The following is a 21,880-nucleotide window of genomic DNA, read 5'->3' on the forward strand; positions in this document are numbered from 1 at the left end:
AACTGACAATTGCGCGGTAGTGCGATGTGGCTCCCAAACAAAATTGACGTCATTTTTTTCCCACAAATAGAGCTTTCTTTTGGTGGTATTTGATCACCCCTGCGGTTTTTATTTTTTGCGCTATAAACAAAAATAGAGCGACAATTTTGAAAAAAACGCATTATTTTTTTACTTTTTGTTATAATAAATATCCCCCAAAAATATATAAAAAACTTTTTTTTCCCCTCAGTGTAGGCTGATACGTATTCTTCTACCTATTTTTGGTAAAAAAATCGCAATAAGCGATTATTGATTGGTTTGCGCAAAAGTTAGAGCGTTTACAAAATAGGGATAGTTTTATAGCATTTTTATTAATAATTTTTTATTATTATTTTTTTTACTAGTAATGGCGGCGATCAGCGATTTTTATTGTGACTGCGACATTGTGGGGGACCCATCGGACATTTTTGACACATTTTTGGGACCATTTTCATTTATACTGTCATCACTGCTATATAAATGCAGTGATTCCTGTGTAAATGACACTGGCAGTGAAGGGGTTAACCAGTGGGTGGCAGTGTAGGGGTTAAGTGTTCCTAAGGGTGTGTTACTAACTGTGGGGGGGTTGGGCTTTCATTTAGTGAACACTGATCTCTGCTCCAATCACATGGAGCAGAGATCAGCGTCACTAGTTGCTAGGCAGAATGGAGAAATGCTGTTTACACGGCATTTCCTCCATTCAGCCGTCCCGTGAGACGATCGCGGGTATGCCCACGGCGATCGAGTCCGCGGGTCCCGCGACCGGACTCACGGGGGTCCCGACCAGCGCGGGAGCCCGCCGCCGGCGGCGCGCTCCCGATGGCAGGGTGGCATTGAAGATTGGACGTACATGTACGCCAATATGCCTGCCCGTGCCATTCTGTCGACGTACATCGTCGTGCGCTGGTCGGGAATGATATGCAGTAATGATATGCTGTAACCTCTGGCAACCAATCACATTTGCTGCCTGATCTGATACAGTAAACTGATTTTAAGTCTAGCTGCTATATATTGTATGTCTCAGAGCAGGTGGAGAGTGAAATTGCATGGGGGGGGGGGCAAGAAAATTTTTGCCCAGGGTCCAATCAATATTAAATGGCCCTGGGTCAGTTGGCGGAAAGAAGGACCGGAGGTCCGTGGCGGGTCCAGGCGGGGGTAGAGATGATCCCCGAGTTGCCCATGGGAATAGATTGTCCCCGAAGGTGCTGTATTGCGCGGGCTGGAGGAGAGCAGGAGAGTTAGGCTGCCATCAAGGTCGGCTTCCGGTCACGCCCCTGTGAATTTAAATTTTAGTGTTTTTTTTGTTTTGTTTTTACAGAAAATATACATTTCATAAACAGTTTTGCTAATATCATGCAACATAAAAAATACAACTATTGTCATTTTACTCTGCTTTCAGAAATAATATAATTATTTGGGGGTTTTATGCAATTTTCTAGAAAAATAAATATGTCGATTTTATCAAGTGTGTGAAAAATTAAAAAAATTGCTATGGACGTGAAGAAATTGATTTTAGTGTATTTTTACAGTAAATATTGATTGGATAAACAGGTATGAAAATATCGTGCAAAATAAAAACATTTAATTACCACAATTGAATTCTATAGATCAGAAAATATGTAATGATTTGTGGCTTAAAATTAATTTTCATGTAAAAAAATTGCCTTTAAAAGTAAAAAAATAAATTGGTCTAGCAGCAAAATAGTTAATGACCACAGCTTAGAAAAACAAGGCAAATGTACAAAAAAATGTTTTCAGACCATTTCATGGTTATCCTGTTTGAGAAAAGTTAAAAATATTTTCACATTGTCATTTTAAATAAATGTAAAAACTGTTACATAACATTTGAATCAATTCCAATGCTACATTCCAAGTGCATCTAGAAAGCAAGTAAACTCAGAAGCAATTTTCTTTGTTCTTTTTCTTTTTTTCTGCACACATCTCAGGGAAATCCACAATGAAATCACTGTGTTTAGCCAACCAGATTGCAGCTGTGCAGTGACAGGGGACGGCCCAAAGAGGAAGGAGTTTACAGTAATTGAAACTGAAACCATAACCACCTCTGAGAGCTGAAGCAACCGTCTGCTGTCCACGCTAAACTTTCAAGGTAAGATTGCATTATTATAAAATCAAAAAATATTTTCCATTAAGGGAACACTGATCTGATCTTTGTTCATGTATGCGGTTAAGCCTTTTGGAAAAAGATTCTTTGATCACATGTTAGAAAGCAGCTTCATTCATCTGTTCATGTTACAGACTAAATCTGTCCATTCATATCAAATGACAGCAGAACATTCGAGCAGGATCCAAATAATTGAAGTTGACTTTTTGGTCAGCTGTAAATATAATCAGGCGTGCTTCATTCAGATGTGTGCAAATTAATAGTCATCAGCTATAAAAACTGTAACTGCTGACTTCTAACCATTTGCCTACTCAGCACTTTCACCCCCTTCCTGCCCAGGCCAATTTTCAGCTTTCAGTGCTGTCCTTTGAATGACAACTGCATGGGTATTGCTACACTGTACCCATATGACATTTTTTTACGATTATTTTCACACAAATAGAGCTTTAGATTGGTGTTATTTAAACGAGAAGTCAAGCCTAAGCTGCCCCTCCTCCCGGAAGTGGGGAACAGTACCTGTCAAAAACAGTTACCCATTCCCCCCACCCTCCTGAAAGGTGCCAAATGGGACACCGGAAAGGGGGGGAGGGAGATGAATATCACTACTGCGGCTTTTTTTGTATGCTAAATTAAAAAAGCACAAAAATGTTGCAAAAAAACCCTGTTTTTCTTAGTTTCTGTTTTTTAATGTTGCAAATAAGTCATTTTTTCCCTTCATTGATGTGTGCTGATGAGGCTGCACTGATGGGCGCTAATAGGCGGAGCTAATGGGCACTGATAGGCAGCACTGATGGGCAGCACTGAGTGGCAATGATAGGCAGCACTGATAGGCAACACTGATGGGCACTGTTGGGGCTGCACTGATAATCAGGACATTGGTGATCAGTGCCCTTATTATCAGTGTAGATGTCCCCTGTCACACTTGCAGGTTACCGGCTCTCCTCTCCTCACGCTGTAACAGCGCACGAGGATAGGAAATGCCAATAATCGTCAAGCTTATTTACATGTAATCAGCTGCGATTTGCCTTTTACCCTGATCTGTGATAAGCTGTGTCCTAAGGATACAGGCGATAACAGAGCTTGCCAGATGCTTGCCGGGGGGGGGGGGGGGGGGGGCGGGCGTAGTTCTGGGAATCCTCTTTTGGGTTATTTATTTAGTCTCTCAATAAAGGGTAGAGGGTTAGGAATGAGTTCAGGCACTTAGATTGCAATAATGGAAGTCTTTAGAGAAAATCCAGAGAATAGAAACCGTTTCACAACTGGATTTAACAACCACTGGATAGACCTCTCTCACTAGGCCTAGCAGCTGGCGGGATGCTCGACAAAATCTCTGCCACAGACTTGTGAGATACACTTGAGCGTTACTGAGGAACGTAGATAAATTTAAAGAACTGACATACGGTACCAGTTTCTCTCAGCCGACCCGGCGATACCGTATGAGTGTTGATCCAGGTGCATCCTTCAACTAAGCCTCCAGGCTCCTCCAGAGAAACCAGCCTTGCGCACGGTCTTCTCCTGATAGAGTCCTCCCCTGGTGTTCTTCAAATAAGTGTATATATTGATAGGTTAGCGTAATAGTTATCGCGTCTACAAAATAGGGGATAGATTTATGCCATTTTTATTATAAATTTTTTTATTAGTAATGGCGGCGATCTTTGATTTTTATCATGACTGCGACATTGCAGAGGACAGATCGGACACTTTTGACACTATTTTGGGACCATTGGCATCTATTCAGCGATCAGTGCTATAAGTGTTATAAAAATGCACTGATTACTGTGTAAATGTCACTGACAGGGAAGGGGTTAAACACTAGTAGGCGATCAAGGAGTTAAGTGTGTTCCCTGGGAGTGTTCTAACTGTAGGGGGGGTGGGCACACTAGAACATGACAGAGATCACTGCTCCCAATCACTGAGAGCAGTAGATCCCTGTCATGTTGCTAGGCAGAACAGTGAAATGCCTCAAGTCTGCGGGACCCGTGGGCACGCTTCCGCGGTGCTCGTGCCGCATATGCACGCGCTAGCCGCCGATGATGCAGCAACGTAAAAGTACGTGATTTTGCACACCAGACGTATATTGGTGTGAGCCAGTCGGCAAGTGGTTAGCATTACCAAGGAAGGAACTCGCCAGAAAAGCCGACTGGTTGAACAAACAAAACTGACACCCGTATGGGTAGTTTTAGTGTGTAAAGTAATCAAATTACTGGAACTCTTCTTTAAGGCTTTCATACATGGCTTAAATTGCAGCAAATTTATGCTGATTCTGCCAAAATTTGAACCAAGGGTGCCCCTGACTGCACTACCTGGCTAAACAAAAGTTAATTTGTTCAAGGGGTCCGGCAGAAAATTAAGAGCCGAGCAGCAGCTGCATTAGATGTACTGTAGGCACTGTTTGAGTATTCTAACTGTAGTCAGCTGTTATAATACAACAGCCAGTAGGGGAGATTCATTGATCCCTGTTGTTAGCCTCAGGTTGAATTTAAAAAAAATCTGTAGGTGTATGGCTAGCTTTAGACACTTGACATCAAACCATTTTTCCATTACTGCTTACTCTGGTGGCAACTCTAAAATTTAGTATTTTCCCATCACTTTATGTTTTGGTAACAATGGTCAATAGATTGATTGAAGGGGTGAACTTTCGCAAAGGGCTCCCAGGTAGCAATGAAGACCTGGAAGTAGAAGAGGCCCTGCAGTTCAATTATCAGTAGACTAATCTGATTGCAATAATGCACAGTGGCTCTGGTAAGGCTTTTCTTAACAAAAGCTGGGTCTCCCTTAATCAAGGGGCCTAGAATAGAAAATTCAAGTGTGCAAAGTACAATGAGTAAGGTCTGAGAATCCTAAAGCTAGGCACACACTAGAAGTCTCTTTTCGTTCAACTCAGCAGGCTGAACAACAAAAAATAAAATAAAATGCGAGATCACTAGCAAGCATTGTGGTGATCTCCCCTGATGTGCTTTTGTATTCTGAAAGGGGGAATGCCCAACAGCCAAAACACACTGATCAGCGCTCACAGCCATTGGGAGTCAGCACTTTTCGAATGTTAGTTGGATGCTGGTTTTCCAGGATGCCCGTTCGACAGAAGCAGAAGAACAGCCTAACCAGCCACTTTCTACCAATTTTTAGCCTGTGTGTACAAGGCTTTAAACTTTTAATACTAACATTTGATCACAGAAACACACTGTAGTCAACACAGTCAACACATGTCTTAGGTTCATGGATCTCTCTTCTTTAGAGCTTAAGCATGATGAGTACATTTGAGGACATGAGTGTTCCATAAAAAATGGCTATAACCAGGATCAGTACATAAGATCCAATTTGAATACAGCAAAAAATTCCTGGTGACTATGCCACCCTTTATATTGATCCATCATGCTTAAGCCCTGAGGAAGGTGGAAATCCTTGAACCCTGAAATGGGTTGATGTTCCCAGTGTTTTTTTTTTTAAAACAAATATCAATATGTGGAGCTTTTGAGCAGTCAGATCATTTGTTTGGGAATATTACTGGACTTTGTTAAAAACTGTAGGTGAGTTCTGAGATGTTGGTTCCCAGTATAGAGAAAGCTAAGGGCCAGTGATGGAAATGGAACATTCTGAATCATCTATGGAGTTCTATGTTTAATATTTGTATGAATGTAAAAATATGGTTTACTAAGTAACATCTCTTATGATCAGATTCCTTATATAGGAAAGCACTACACAGACTGTGAGGATGAGCTTTCAAAAACCACGTATAATTCCTTGGCTGGAAGAGCAGATCAACAGCCAGAGGTATCCAGGTCTCAAATGGAGGAACTTGGAGCAGACACTGTTCGAGATACCATGGAAACATGGCCTAAGACAGGATAAATGTGAGGACGATGTGAAAATATTTGAGGTAAACTTGTCTCCTGACTTACATGAGGTGGGGGCTGCTGATGTTATTATCAAGTATGAACGTAATAAGCTTATGAAAAAACAATATACCTGAAGTCAATGAATAACTAAACCCAGCATCCTATATATGGTAATTAGTTTTACATAACATTGAAAACTTACATGACAAAAAAAAATATTCTAATGCAAGTACCCAAAGATTTGAGAAAAAAGCAAGCTTGTGTGTCAGTTTTAGTTTATGAGCAAGAACAAAGGGTGCCAGACACCCAAAGCCAATCAAGATAGTGACCATCTTTGTTGAAATGATCATTGACAGCTGAAAGTTCCCCTCCCGTCGTCATTAAATTAATGTATGTTCTCAGCTGACACTAGCCCAGAGAGAGGCAACCAGTAGGCAAAACTGAAAGCAGTAAAATTTCTTCATGTCTGTCCATCCTCTAATATCTGTTCCCTTCCTAACACCTATAGGGCTTATACATATAGCCATTATTTCACATCAAAAATTTAGTGTCAATTTTGTGACAAGGTATAAAAAAGCACCAGTATCACCTTGCATTGAGGAAAACTGCTGCAAAGTTTTGGCGCTCCTGGCTGCCTAATGTGTCTTGAAAATGTTAAAAAAAATGCCCAGAAGAAAGCGCATCCCTGACTCCCATATACTTACCATACTCATGCTCTTTTACAGTTTCTTGTCCTCTGCAGCTGGCACTGACACTGTGCTGCGTCAGCAACGTGGGGAAGGGACAATGTCTATCCCCCAGTCCAGTGCCCAGTACTAGGGACTGGCTCCTAGGCCCAGGCACCATCACAGAGGACCAGGTTACAAAAAAAAGATATTTCAGTGTTTGGTAAATGCAGAAGGGTTAAACAACCTGACAAGTTCTTATAACTCTCAGAGACTTATTTGGTGAGGTATCTGCTCTTGAGTTCCTGAGCCTGCACACTTAGTATGACCTCTGTAGCACTTATTCATGAAGAAGCTACTGATTCCTGGATTCACTGTTCTCTGTGCCCACAACTCTGCAAGTAGTACCATGCACTCTGACTTACCTGGAATGAAGAGGGAATATTTATTGCAAAATTATACAGTACCCCAACAGTTTAAACGATAGGAAAACAGTAGGAATTTCTCAACAAATAGGTAAAACAATGGCAATAAGAATGTACAGGTGGTGAAAAATAAGTGGAATGGAGAATAGTCCCTGAACCCTATACTATGGTTAATCCAGCATAAAGGGAGTAGTACCACAATAATTCAGCAGTCTATATTAAACCCTTTTCCCCACTGGCCAGCAGGTTGGGTTCCAAATCTGATGTTGGAGCACTAAGCATAAAGTTCTACCAAACACTGGTATAGGCACCTACACTGTGACCCATATGGGCAATGCTGTTGCTTTTAACAAGGTTTATTGGCCTCTCACTGACTCCTGTGGCAACAGATCATTTCTTTCCAGTCAATAAAGGCAATGTCTGCAGCATTCTTTCTGAAAAATTGGCAGCAGGCTCGGTCAGCTATAGTGATGATCTTAGGTACCAGGAAGTGTCCTCTGTGGTGCCTCTCCCTATCTCGGTGCAGTGGTAAGCTTCTCACGAGCAACCAGACACACACTTTCTCTACCTTAATGTCCTCCTTGAATCTCCCAGAGCCTGGGAACAAACCTCCCTTTTCTTTCCTGGAGAACTCCATTGACTCTGGAATCTGTATTTGCTCTGCTTAGTCCAAAAAGCAGGCATAGTCTGCATGTAAATACCTCTCCAAAAAAAACATCAGTTCCTTCCAGCATTCACAGCAGTTTAAGTAGTCTAGATCCTCTTCCTCTGTGTGGTGTGGGATTTACCAGACTACACAAAGCCCTGTAACAACCACCTCCAATTATAGCTGTGCCTGCTTCTCTGTAAACATGGGCAGCAGAGAGCAGCAGAAACAATGAAACTGACAGCCAGATCAATGAAGCTGATCCTATACATCAGTTTGAATGGGAAGGGAAGCAGCTTTGTTGCAAACAAGTGTACATTAAACATAACAAAGCAGAGTGAGAAAATTGCTATCCTATAGTCCTAGAGTCCATACACTCTGAAGTGACACACCCACTTTTTCACATATGTGTTTGGTAATAGACATGTGCATTCGTTTTCGTCCGAATGCATTTTCGTCCGAATTTCAGCTATTTTCGTTTTCGTTTTGACAAACGATAACGAAAGCACAATATCCGAAAAACGAAAGATCCGACATAAATAAATGCTTTATTTTCGTTTTCATTGTTACAACAGTTCGATATAGAATAGGAGATTCGACATGACTCTGACAACAATCTGTGTCTATAGAACCTGTGTTCGAATGTGCCTAACCTTACCTCTATTAGTCCAAGATTATATAGAGAAAATATTCGACAGAGAAAAAAGATTTGACAGAGAGAAAAGATTCTGCAAGATACTGTCCTAAAAAGTGTTTGGGGACCTGGGTCCTGCCCCAGGGGACATGGATCAATGCAAAAAAAAGTTTTAAAAACGGCCGTTTTTTCGGGAGCAGTGATTTTAATAATGATTAAAGTGAAACAATAAAAGTGTAATATTCCTTTAAATTTCGTAGGGGGGGGGGTTGTCTATAGTATGCCTGTGAAGGGGCACATGTTTCCCGTGCTTAGAATTGTCCCTGCACAAAGTGTCATTTATGCAGGAAAAAAAGTCCTTTAAAATCACTCGCAGCTATAATGAATTGTCGGCTCCGTAATACAGAGAACACTCATTGAAAGTCATTGATAAAAAAATAAATAAAAAAAAAAAAAAAAGCGTGGGGGTCCCCCAAATTCAATTACCAGGCCCTTCAGGTCTGGTATGGATATTAAGGGGAACCCTGCCTCAAATTTAAGAAAAAATTTGACGTGGGGTTCCCCCTAAATATCCATAACCAGACCCTTCAGGTCTGGTATGGATATTAAGGGGAACCCCGCGTCAAATTTAAAAAAAAATTGACGTGGGGTTCCCCCTAAAAATCCATACCAGACCCTTTATCCGAGCACGCAACCTGGCAGGCCGCAGGAAAAGAGGGGGGGACGAGAGAGCGGCCCCCCCTCCCTCCTGAACCGTACCAGGCCACATGCCCTCAACATTGGGAGGATGCTTTGGGGGTCTGTGACCCCTCAAAGCACCTTGTCCCCATGTTGATGAGGACAAGGGCCTCATCCCCACAACCCTGGCCGGTGGTTGTGGAGGTCTGCGGGCGGGGGGCTTATCAGAATCTGGAAGCCCCCTTTAACAAGGGGACCCCCAGATCCCGGCCCCCCCCCTGTTTGAAATGGTAAGGGGGTACAAAAATACCCCTACCATTTCACAAAGAAAGTGTAAAAAATGTTTAAATAAAACAAACACACTTTTGAAAAATTCCTTTATTAAAAATAAAAAAATAAAAAAAAGATTCCAGCGGCGGTAATCCACTCTTCCTATCCAGCGACGGACGGTCATATCTCCAGCGATGTCTCATGTCATCCAGCGCAGCTCAGCATCCTTCTTCTGTCTCCGTGTAGGAGACATTGCAGGCATTCCGGCGGCTGACGTTTGTTATATACGGAGGGCGGGGCCACCCGTCACCTGACCCCGCCCCCCTCTGACGCAAGGGGAAACCCGGGGTTCCCTGTGACGTAGGGGTGACCCGCACCCCTCTGATGTAACACAGGCAGGTTTCCGTTACATCAGAGGGGGGCGGGGTCACCTATACGTCACGGGGAACCCCGGGTTTCCCCTTGCGTCAGAGGGGGGCGGGGTCAGGTGACGGGTGGCCCCGCCCTCCGTATATAACAAACGTCAGCCGCCGGAATCCTTGCAGTGTCTCCTCCACGGAGACAGAAGAAGGATGCTGAGCTGCGCTGGATGACATGAGACATCGCTGGAGATATGACCGTCCGTCGCTGGATAGGAAGAGTGGATTACCGCCGCTGGAATCTTTTTTTTATTTTTTTATTTTTAATAAAGGAATTTTTCAAAAGTGTGTTTGTTTTATTTAAACATTTTTTACACTTTCTTTGTGAAATGGTAGGGGTACTTTTGTACCCCCTTACCATTTCAAACAGGGGGGGGGGCGGGATCTGGGGGTCCCCTTGTTAAAGGGGGCTTCCAGATTCTGATAAGCCCCCCGCCCGCAGACCTCCACAACCACCGGCCAGGGTTGTGGGGATGAGGCCCTTGTCCTCATCAACATGGGGACAAGGTGCTTTGAGGGGTCACAGACCCCCAAAGCATCCTCCCAATGTTGAGGGCATGTGGCCTGGTACGGTTCAGGAGGGAGGGGGGGCCGCTCTCTCGTCCCCCCCTCTTTTCCTGCGGCCTGCCAGGTTGCGTGCTCGGATAAAGGGTCTGGTATGGATTTTTAGGGGGAACCCCACGTCAATTTTTTTTAAATTTGACGCGGGGTTCCCCTTAATATCCATACCAGACCTGAAGGGTCTGGTTATGGATATTTAGGGGGAACCCCACGTCAATTTTTTTCTTAAATTTGAGGCAGGGTTCCCCTTAATATCCATACCAGACCTGAAGGGCCTGGTAATTGAATTTGGGGGACCCCCACGCTTTTTTTTTTATTTATTTATTTATTTTTTTATCAATGACTTTCAATGAGTGTTCTCTGTATTACGGGAGCCGACAATTCATAATAGCTGCGAGTGATTTTAAAGGACTTTTTTTCCTGCATAAATGACACTTTGTGCAGGGACAATTCTAAGCACGGGAAACATGCGCCCCTTCACAGGCATACTATAGACAACCCCCCCCTACGAAATTTAAAGGAATATTACACTTTTATTGTTTCACTTTAATCATTATTAAAATCACTGCTCCCGAAAAAACGGCCGTTTTTAAAACTTTTTTTTGCATTGATCCATGTCCCCTGGGGCAGGACCCGGGTCCCCAAACACTTTTTAGGACAGTAACTTGCAAATTAGCCTTTAAAATGAGCACTTTAGATTTTGAACGTTGGAGTCCCATAGACTTTAATAGGGTTCTAAAGTATGCTATATACTAGCTCCGTCGAATCTTCTTTATACATTCGACAGACACCATAAGCCTTCAAAGACAGATTCGACCGTGATTCATGTGGATTTTCGGACGAATGCAATTTTTGAACGAAAAACGAAATAAATAAAAACGAATTTCGGGAGTAACTAAATAAATTAAGTTTTCAGACGAAAACGAAATTCCGAAACGAAATATTTTACTCTGCACATGTCTATTTGGTAAGTGGTACACATGAAACCCCGCAAATCCATCAAGATGTACCTTCCACTTACTTTCAAACATTGGAAACTCTAAATGAATGCATCAGGAAATGCTGGAGAATACAGAATTTGGAGGGGAAAACCCCAAACTCCCAAACTCCCAGGTTGACATGAACAGAGTTGGGAATTATGACAGGGAGATCTCATTGTTGAAGTATTGAAGACACATGGAAAGCAAGGGGCTATAAACGTTATATAGCACCTGTGGTCAACAGGAATAGTGCCCCATATTTGCCATTAGTAGAAGGAATTCTGCCCTGTTACAGGTGGGAGGTATAGTGCCCAATCATTTACAGCATATCAGTGGAAGGGGTTATACTCCATTGTTGGTGCCAGTTGAAAGAATAGTGCTCCGTCATTGGTATCAGTGGTAGGAAAAGTGCCCAATTGTTATTATTGGTGGGAGGAATTATGCCCTATAATTGGTGTCAGTGGAAGGATTAGTGTCCCATTGCTCATGTCCATGGGAAGAAAAGTATGACACTGTGTCAGTGGAAGGAAAGTTACCTCATCGTTGGTGCTGGTGGATGGAATAGAACCTCATAGCAGTAGAAGGAACAGTGCCCTAAGGGCCTGAGAAAGACAGGCAAAGGGCCGCAGTTTGGACGCTGCTGATTTCTAAGAATCTTTATTTTTGTTACATCTAAATTTGGTATATAAATATCACTAGAAGACTTATGACTCAAAAACTCATTGTTAGTTGATTATGTAAGGGAGGACAGACCATATTGGCCCCATAAAAAATGAGGAAGGACATCCGGTTACAAAGGATGGGGAGATGGCGAAGGCATTTAATTTATTCTTCTCCTCAGTCTTCATGAGGAAATCGAGGGGCTTCAGTAACCAAAACTGCAGTGTTTCTCCTCATGACACATCACAGGAAGCACCTCCATGGTTAACAGAGGACAGAATTAAAATGAGACTTGGTAAGCTTAACATTAATAAATCACCAGGACCAGATGGCTTGCACCCGAGGGTACTTAGGGAACTTAGTCAAGTAATTGCTAGAATATTATTCCTAATTTTTACTGACAGTCTACTGACTGGAATGGTACCAGTTGATTGGAGAAAAGCCAATGTAGCACCAATATTTAAAAAGGGCCCAAAATTCTTCCCTGGGAATTACAGACCAGTTAGCCTAACATCAATTGTATGTAAACTCTTGGAAGGTATGATAAAGGACTATATACAAAATTTTTGTAATGAGAACAGTATCATTAGCAGTAATCAGCAAGGATTCATAAAGAATCGTTCTTGCCAAACCAATCTATTAACCTTCTATGAGGAGGTGAGTTGCCATCTATATAAAGGAAGGCCCGTAGACGTGGTGTATCTGGATTTTGCAAAAGCATTTGACACAGTTCCCCATAAATGTTTACTGTACAAAATAAGATCCGTTGGCATGGACCATAGTACTTGGATTGAAAACTGGCTACCAGGGCAAGTTCAGAGGGTGGTGATAAATGGGGAGTACTCGGAATGGTCAGGGGTGGGTAGTGGGGACCCCCAGGGTTCTGTGCTGGGACCAATCCTGTTTAATTTGTTCATAAACGACCTGCAGGATGGGGTAAACAGTTCAATCTCTGTATTTATGGACAACACTAAGCTAAGCAGGGCAATAACTTCTCCGTAGGATGTGGAATCCTTGCAAAAAGATCTGAACAAATTAATGGGGTGCGCAACTACATGGCAAATGAGGATCAATGTAGAAAAATGTAAAGTAATGCATTTGGTTGGCAAAAATATAAATGCAATCTATATACTGGGGGGGAGGACCTCTGGGGAATCTAGGATGGAAAAGGACCTGGGGGGTCTTAGTAGATGATAGGCTCAGCAATGACATGCAATGCCAAGCTGCTGCTAACAAAGCAAACAGAAATATTTGCATGCATTAAAAAGGGCATTAATTCCAGAGATAAAACAATAATTCTTTGCTCTACAAGACTCTGGTCTGGCCGCACCTAGAGTATACTGTCCAGTTCTTGGCACCTGTCCTCGGGAAGGTTGTACTGGAAATAGAGCAAGCACAAAGAAGGGCAACAAAGCTAATAAAGGGTCTAGAGGATATTAGTTATGAGGAAAGGTTGCGAGCACTGAACTTATTCTCTCTGGAGAAGAGATGCTTGAGAGGGGATATGATTTCAATATACAAATACCGTACTGGTGACCCCACAATAGGGATAAAACTTTTTTGCGGAAGGGAGTTTAACAAGACGCGTGGCCACTCATTAAAATTAGAAGAAAAGAGGTTTAACCTTAAACTACGTAGAGGGTTCTTTACTGTAAGCCCTTGTACACACGGTCGGACATTCTGACAACCAAATCCGTTGGATTTTGTCCGACGGATTTTGTCCGACGGATTTTGTCCGAAACTGTTGCATACACACGGTCAGACAAAGTTGTCGGAAAATCCGATCGTTCAGAATGTGAAGTTATTTCATTACGACGGGACTACGTTCAGGCTAGTAGCCAATAGCTTTGGTATAGGAATTTGATCTGAGCATGCGTGGCACTTTGTCCGATCATCGGAATTCTCTACACACAATCGAACAAAGTCCGATCGGATCATGTTGTCGGAAAGTTTTATAGCCCTGCTCTAAAACTTTGTCCGTCTGAACAGTCCGATGGAGCCCACACATGGTCGGATTATCCGACAACACGATCCGATCGGACATTTTCCGTCGGAATGTCTGACCGTACAAGGGCTAAGAGTGGAAAGGATGTGGAATTCCCTTCCACAGGCAGTGGTCTCAGCTGGGGGCATCATTCGTTTCAATAAACTATTAGATAACCACCTAAACGACCGCAACATACAGGGATATACAATGTAATACTGACACATAATCACACACATAGGTTGGACTTGTGTCTTTTTTTGACCTCACCTACTATGTACCTACTATATACTATGTACTGTTACGTTTCAAGCACCACTTTATGCATGGACATACCACCTTTGACCTTGGTCCATTCAGCTAATATGGTGACCTGCTGAATAAGAGCCCTCCACAGGCAGCTTAACTCTCCAAAAGGATATGGCAGTTTATTCCAGTGTAGTTTTACTTGTTAAAATGCAATAAAAAAAAATATGGTGGAACTCCTTGGGATGCATGGAGATATAGACAACTTCAACATTTTGTAGATTCACTCCCAAAACCACTTCTTTCAGTAAAGGGGCTGGATCCATGGAAAAGATTAGTCGACCAAGGGGTAAAAAATAGACAAGGGATCTCCAACATATACAGGCTGTTGATTCCCTCAGATGTGGACTGCTGGGACCCATTGGAAAGTTAATAATTTGAACTAAATCACCCACTGTCTGAAATAATGAGAAGTAAAGTTTATGGTTATGTTCACTCGTCTTCAGTAGACTCAAGGATGAAAGAAACAAATTAAAAATTATTAACTACATAGAATTAATTCTGACCTATCTTCTCTTTGTTGGAGGGACTGTGGGGAGGAGGGAACTCATGCACATATATGGTGGCAATGTCCCCTAACTCAACCATATTGGAGGGAAGTAGTAGAGGGGATTAAGAAGATTAGTGCGATTGAAACTGAATTCGATCCCTGGCAGTGCCTCTTTCATGTAACTGCAATACCAAGGAAGAAATATTGAGAAGCAATTACACCATTCTTGCTGATGGCAGCAAAGGTATTTATCCCGAAATACTGGAAATTAAAAAATATACAGACGATAAAGGATTAGTTTAGGGAGATAGATAAAATTAGGTGTATGGAAGAAGTAATACATATACAAAATAATTCTGAAATAAAATACGCCAACACCTGGAAGAGTTGGCAAGAATTTAAGCAAACTCAGGTTTATCTGAACTATATGGGTTCCTTGTCTCTTCCCTCCCCTTATACATTTTTTTTCCTCTTTGAAATAAATATAATAGGTTTGGGAAAGATATAGCACCACATATATATTAGGGATTCAAACACGGGATGAAGGAAACATTTATGATCCAGAATAAGTAGTTTGAGAAAGAGGGTCACAAAAATGTAGGGAAAGGATATGGGTTAGATTACATTATAAAGTTTGGTAGGTTGTCACATTAACTTATTAATTATTTCTTGTTTTTTCACCATGGTATAATATTATGTTGATAGAGAGTTGCGACTCTCTCCTCTTCAAAATAAACACACTAGGTTTGAGGAAGAATATTAGGATTATAGTATGGGATAAAGGATAAATGCGATCGGGAATAAGTAATAAGAGAGGGGGGTTACTAAAGTAAAGGGAAAGGGTAAAGGGATACACTTCACTATTAAGTTTAGATTATTATTATATTCATTTTTTTTTTTCAAGGGAGAGGGGGGAGATAGTGGAAGATACTTAAGAGTAATAGAAAGAGAAGAAAAAAGAAAAAAAATGTTTTGATCCTTGTACTATGTTGACTGTGATGATTATGTGTTTTGTTTTATATATACGTATGATAAGCATGTTTATATATAATGTTTTGAAATGAAATGTTATGGAATTTTTTTATGTGAGAAATATCTTAATCAAAATAATTGAAAACAGAAAAAAAAATGCAATGCATGGGATGTTCACCGGTCATATGAAATGCAGAGACAATCTTCTAAGCTTTGTGCCCATTTATTTATTTATTTATTAAAATGCTTAACCTACGCAGTCTTACCCGAAGACCTCGATGCGCAAAAAAAAAAAGAACAAAAAGAAAACCAACAAACCAGCATAGCAAGAATAGAAGCCTGGGAGTCTGTCCATCACACCCCAATTAAAAATTAGGTGACTCCAAAAGCTTATACAAAAATTACGGCTTTCAATTTCTTTCGAAATTTCAAAAAGTAATTCTCAAGACTCAGTTTCAGAGGCAAGGAGTTCCAAAATACAGCTCCTTGTACTTCACTCGTTCTCCCTCCACATGTTTTCTTTCTAAATTTTGAAATCTTCAGTATGGCCAAGTTTGCCGATCTCAAGACTTGGGTAGGCACATACTTGACAAATTTTTCCTTCAGATACTCTGGGCCACGTCTATGCAGTGCCTTATGGACAAGACATCCAGTTCTATTGGTTGGTAGGTTACTGAGGGAACATGAAGAAGAAGAAGAAAGGGGTCTATCTAGGTTCTATGCAAACTAGCCCCAACATATAGGGAATCTTGAATGTACCATTTTGGACTTCAGTAATAACAAGTTGCAGTTACACAGAATTTCCACTAGATGTCACCACAAGACATTTATACATGCTTAATGAAATCCAATGAATCAGTAGTTGATACACAAGTGTTTCATAACTTTTATCATATTTTCACTTTTGCAAAAATAAAATGTAAGCAATAAATTGTTTCCTTGTTCCTCAGGCCTGGGCTATTGCCAGTGGTAGCTATAACCCCATCACAGATACAGCAAACCCAGCGGTATGGAAAAGGAATTTTCGCTCTGCTCTTAATAGAAAGAGTGAGATCCGTGTGGTCAAGGATAACAGCTCAGATTCTGTTAACCCACATAAAATCTATGAGTTCAACAGAGGGGCCTCTGGTACGTATAACTGGAACATTTCCATATTCTGTCTTGTTCCTTACTTTAACTATAGGTAAAACATCTTTTTTACTGGAGACCCACTCTAAGCCATTGTACAAACGGTTCGGAGATTCCGACGGAATGTTTCCTATCGGACCGTTTTGTCGGATATTCCGACTGTGTGTGGTCTGCATCGGACTGTTCCGGACTGTCATCGGACTGAAAGTTTTCGAACTTGCCGGTAAAATTTTCCGACAAAATGCTCCTATCGGACATACTCCGATCATGTGTAGCCTACTCCGGTGGACAAAGTGCCGCGCATGCTCAGATCAAATTCCTAGACCAAAGCTATTGGCTACTAGCCTGAACGTAGTCCTGTCGTAACGAAATAACGTCATCACGTTATGTTCAATCGGATTTTCCGACAACTTAGTCCCACCGTGTGTATGCAACATCACTTCCGGACCTCTTTTCCAGAATTAATCCGTCAGAATTACTCTAACGGATTTGGTTGTCGGAATCTCCGACCATGTGTACAAGGGCTAAGACCGCTTTCACACCACACCACCCATAGACGTCCTGCCACCAGGCTTTCACACTACAAACAATGGTGCAGCTTTTTTAGGGCGGATTGCAGGCGCTATTTCTAACGCTATAGCGCCTGCAAAACGCCCTGGTGTGAAAGGGGTCTAATGCGCCATACACACGAGCGGATTTTCCGTTGGAAAAAACTTGGATGGTTTTTCGGACGGAATTCCGCTCAAGCTTGGCTTGCATACACACGGTTACACAACTTTCGACCGCCCAGAACGCGGTGATGTACAACACTACGACGAGCCGAGAAAATGAAGTTCAATGCTTCCGAGCATGCGTCGAATTGTTTCCGAGCATGCATAGGAATTTTGCACATCGGAATTTGTACAGACGATCGGAATTTCCGATCTTAACTTTTTCCGATCGAAAAATAGAGAACCTGCTCTCAATCTTTTGCTGGCTGGAATTCTGCCAGCAAAAGTCAGATGGAGCATACAAACGGTTGGAATTTCTGACCAAAATCTCACATCTGACTTTTGCTGGCAGAATTTCTGATCGTGTGTATGGGGTTTAAGAAAACTAAATGTCATCCAGATAGGACTGATGTCTACCTTAAAGTCCCACCCCAGGTTCCTTGCTACCCATGGACCCTTTACTCATCGTGAGGCCCTATTATTATTTTTTATTTAGCTTTTTATGATGTCTTCTGGCTTGTGATGATCTGGGTCCTCTTCCTCCTTGTTCTTGTCCTGGCGGTGGGTGGTCCTGCATGTTGCAGAAAGCAGTGCTGATCTAATGACACCAGCATAGCTCACTGCAGGACTTCCTGCACTTACAGTCTTTCCTCAGTCCTCCAGGTGACGCTGGGCATTATTCAGCCTGGAAGAATGTGGACAGCTTGTGGCTAGGGGCTACCGTAGGGACAGTTTTGGATTTATGGCTTGTTCACACCACAATGCACATGAATATGCACAGAGAATACACGCATATTGATGTGCGATTTGTAATGCATCGTGCTGTATTTTACTTTAAATTGTGTTTTACATGTGTTTTTCTTTTCTGTACAGGCCACATCAAGGTTCGAGATCTTAACTTGTTTTTCTTATTATTATAACAATTGTATTACTGCATGTTAAAATGCGTTTTTGTGCGATGCGTAAAAATGCAGACATGCTGCATTTTTATACAACACAGTGCAACACACCTATATAGTGTAAACAGGACACAAAGAAAACTGTTGTTTTCTATGTGTCCTTGAGCCTGCATCAGCACAGCCTAAAGCCCCATACACATTATCAGATTTTCTGCAGATTTTTTCCTTCAGATTTACCAAAAACATATAATATGATGTCAAACCTTAGGAGTTTCAATTTGTATGCAATCAGGCAGGCCCTTCCACTACATGGTTCTGGTAAATCTGAAGGCAAACATCAGCAGAAAATCTGATAGTGTGTATGGGGCTTAATGGACATGGTGTAAACAAGCCCCGAAGGTGAGTGTTTTTTTTTTTTTTTTTTTAGGAAGGCAGAAAATTAAATTAACACGGAGTTGAGCTTTAAGCCTCGGTTCACACTGGAATGCGGTGTGGAAAACCTGCGATCCGTACATTTTTCCTGCATCACATTCAAATCGCACTGCCCTTGCAATCTGCAGCAGGTGTCAGTGCAATCTTAACCACTTCAGCTCTGGAAGATTTACCCCCCTTCATTACCAGGCCATTTTTTTCCGATACGGCACGGTGTTACTTTAACTGACAATTGCGAAGTTGTGCAACGCTGTACCAAAAATAAATTTATGTCCTTTTTTTCCACAAATGGAGCTTTCTTTTGGTGGTATTTTATCACTTGTGCTGTTAACAAAAAAAGGCAGACAATTTTGAAAAAAAAATTTTTTTTACTTTTTGCTATAAAAAATAAATAAAATAAAATGTAAAAAAATCAAATTTCTTCATCAATTTAGGCCAATATCTATTCTGTTACATATTATTGGTATTATTGGTAAAGAAAATCCCAATAAGCATATATTGATTGGTTTGCGCAAAAGTTATAGCGTCTACTCTAAAAACTGGGATATTTTTATTTATTTAATTTTTTTTACACGCAATCAGCTGCTTATAGCGGGACTGCAATATTGCGGCGGGCAGACAGACGCTAACTGACACTTTTGACACCTTTTGGAGATCAGTGACACTAATACAGTGATCAGTGCTAAAAATATGCACTATCACTGTACTAATGATGCTGGCTTGGAAGGGGTTAACATCAGGGGCAATCAAAGGGTTTAATGTGTGCCTAGCTAGTGATTGTGTGTACAGTGTGGCAGGTGATTTTACTAGGGGAAGGCATGGATCCGTGTCCCTGCAGGAACAGAGGATTCATGCCTTCCCTACTGACAGACAGTGGCAGCTGGTGGTATATATATATCTGTTCGCTGCCGTCCCCCGAACCCCCCCCCCCCCCCCCCCCCCATGAGCTGCAAGCCCACCCTTTTTTGAAGACAATTAGAGTCTCGGGCTCTAATCTTGTGCTTCTAAAAATAAAAAAAATAAAAACAACATTGAAATCCATGCGTCCAGCACCCTACATGTAGAGTAAGGGCTGGGCACATGGATTAGGGGGACAGCTTCCCTGCACCCTGTATGGATGGGCCACCCCTGCTAACAGAACAGCAATCTGCCTTGTTTACATATGCAGACTGACATTCTGCCTCTGTAACGAACGATCAGCGGGTGCTGGCGGACATCGAGTCCACAGTACCCACAGATCAGCTCCCACTATGTATAATCACTTAATGATTATACAGTATCTTTCAAAATGTGTACACCCCTCACATTTTTGTAAAGATTTTATTATATCTTTTCATGTGACAACACTAAAGAAATGACACTTTGCTACAATGTAAAGTAGTGAGTGTACAGCTTGTATGACAGTGTAAATTTGCTGTCCCCTCAAAATAATTCAACACACAGCCATTGATGTCTAAACCACTGGCAATAAAAGTGAGTACGCCCATAAGTGAAAATGTCCTAATTGGGCCCAATTAGCCATTTTCCCTCCCCGATGTCATATGACTCGTTAGTGTTACAAGGTCTCAGGTGTGAATGGGGAGCAGGTGTGTTAAATTTGCTGTTATCGCTCTCACTCTCTCATACTGGTCACTGAAAGTTCAACATGGCACTTCAAGGCAAAGAACTCTCTGAGGCTCTGAAAAAAAGAATTGTGAGATTCTGTATGTGCTCAAATCGCATCGCGCTGAATCACATGTGAATTATACAGGGATGCAGTGCGGTTCCTCTTTGATTCATATGCGATGGGGGGTTAAAGTTTTTTGTAAATTATGCAAATCCTAGTAAAAGAAGTTGTAAATACACAGTATCCTTTTATTAGCTGTATTTAATATATGTGTTTGGCATAAGACAGATACAATAATGATACCAATGTCCCATGACAGGTAATATCACCCCTGAAGATTTGTATTGTGGTGAAAGTAGCAGTCCATCTTCTCAACTACCATTCAGTAGCCCAAGAAGCCAGTTCACCGTGGTTAGTAGATATACAACGGCAATTACATTTTTTTCATCTTACACATAAGGCTCCTTGCACATGGTACTGATGTATGAACATCAGATCATCCTGGCAGAAAGTTTATGCATAAAAATATGAGGATGATCAGTACAGTATTCGCATGCATAAATGAGCATATTAATCTGTATGCCTGCATATTTGCACTTATGTGAATAAAAGACTCAAAACACGAATTCCTCAGATTGGGACTTTAAACTGGGCCACAAACAGTTTGATGGTAAAAACATATTCAAAATTTATTACATATTGATAATATATATCAACATGAACATGGGGATATACGCAACAAACACAAATATTGGGAGCAGAAATGAAAACCAGCTGCAAGGAAAAGCCTAGAGCATTGTCAGACAGACAAAATGACCAACGCATTTCGAAAAAACAAAATGCAGATCTTGTTCAGGGACAGAGGGCTTGCGGGTTCCAGACCTGTAGTTTATATCCCAAATGTTGATGCTCCACCCATAAAGACAAAGAACATAACTCAAAAATAAAAAGAAAGCTATGTCTGTCAGAGCAGTGCACTGGTGATGGTGGTGTCTGGCAAGGTCCTACCCACCAACCACATCTCCAGCCACATCATTTTGACTCCAACTTTAAAATCCATAAGGCACATCCAGATATCTGGCTGATGGATAATACCATCTTTAACCCTTGATGTTCTGGATGGTTTAAACAATTTTGATACACACTCTATCACCCGGACCTACATCAAGGGGAAAGTACTATTTTACTTCTCCTCTATAGCGATGGTCTATATAGAGTTATACCATTAAGTTATATAATAAGACCATTTCACTATATACGGACCCTTGGCTGATTCACTTTCTCTGTTGTTTGTGCGCTGCTCTGACGGACATAGCTTTCTTTTCATTTTTGAGTTATGTTCTTTGGGATATAAGCTACAGATCTGGAACCCGCAAGCCCTGTGTCCCTGATGAAGATCTGCATTTTGTTTTTCGAAACGTGTTGGGACGTTCTGTCTG

General features: G+C 41.6%; 1 protein-coding gene and 1 long non-coding RNA gene across 3 annotated transcripts in view; one reads left to right on the forward strand and one right to left on the reverse strand.

Moving 5' to 3' along the window:
* LOC143933963 (uncharacterized) overlaps positions 1-21,880 on the reverse strand; it is a 286,424-nt gene that overhangs the window by 263,202 nt on the left and 1,342 nt on the right. The gene's annotated exons all lie outside the window — the stretch shown is intronic.
* LOC143933962 (interferon regulatory factor 3-like) overlaps positions 2,029-21,880 on the forward strand; it is a 61,095-nt gene continuing 41,243 nt past the window's right edge. For both annotated transcript variants that reach the window (XM_077457176.1, XM_077457177.1), the window contains exons 1-4: positions 2,029-2,125; positions 5,816-6,017; positions 16,617-16,794; positions 20,761-20,852. In XM_077457176.1, coding sequence (XP_077313302.1) covers positions 5,853-6,017; positions 16,617-16,794; positions 20,761-20,852 — 435 coding nt within the window. In that variant the 5' untranslated portion in view covers positions 2,029-2,125; positions 5,816-5,852. The remainder of the gene's footprint in view (positions 2,126-5,815; positions 6,018-16,616; positions 16,795-20,760; positions 20,853-21,880) is intronic.

Source organism: Lithobates pipiens, unplaced genomic scaffold (genome assembly GCF_037356315.1).
Source record: "Lithobates pipiens isolate NorthernLeopardFrog02 unplaced genomic scaffold, aLitPip1_a1.2 Scaffold_27, whole genome shotgun sequence".
Lineage (NCBI taxonomy): Eukaryota > Metazoa > Chordata > Amphibia > Anura > Ranidae > Lithobates > Lithobates pipiens.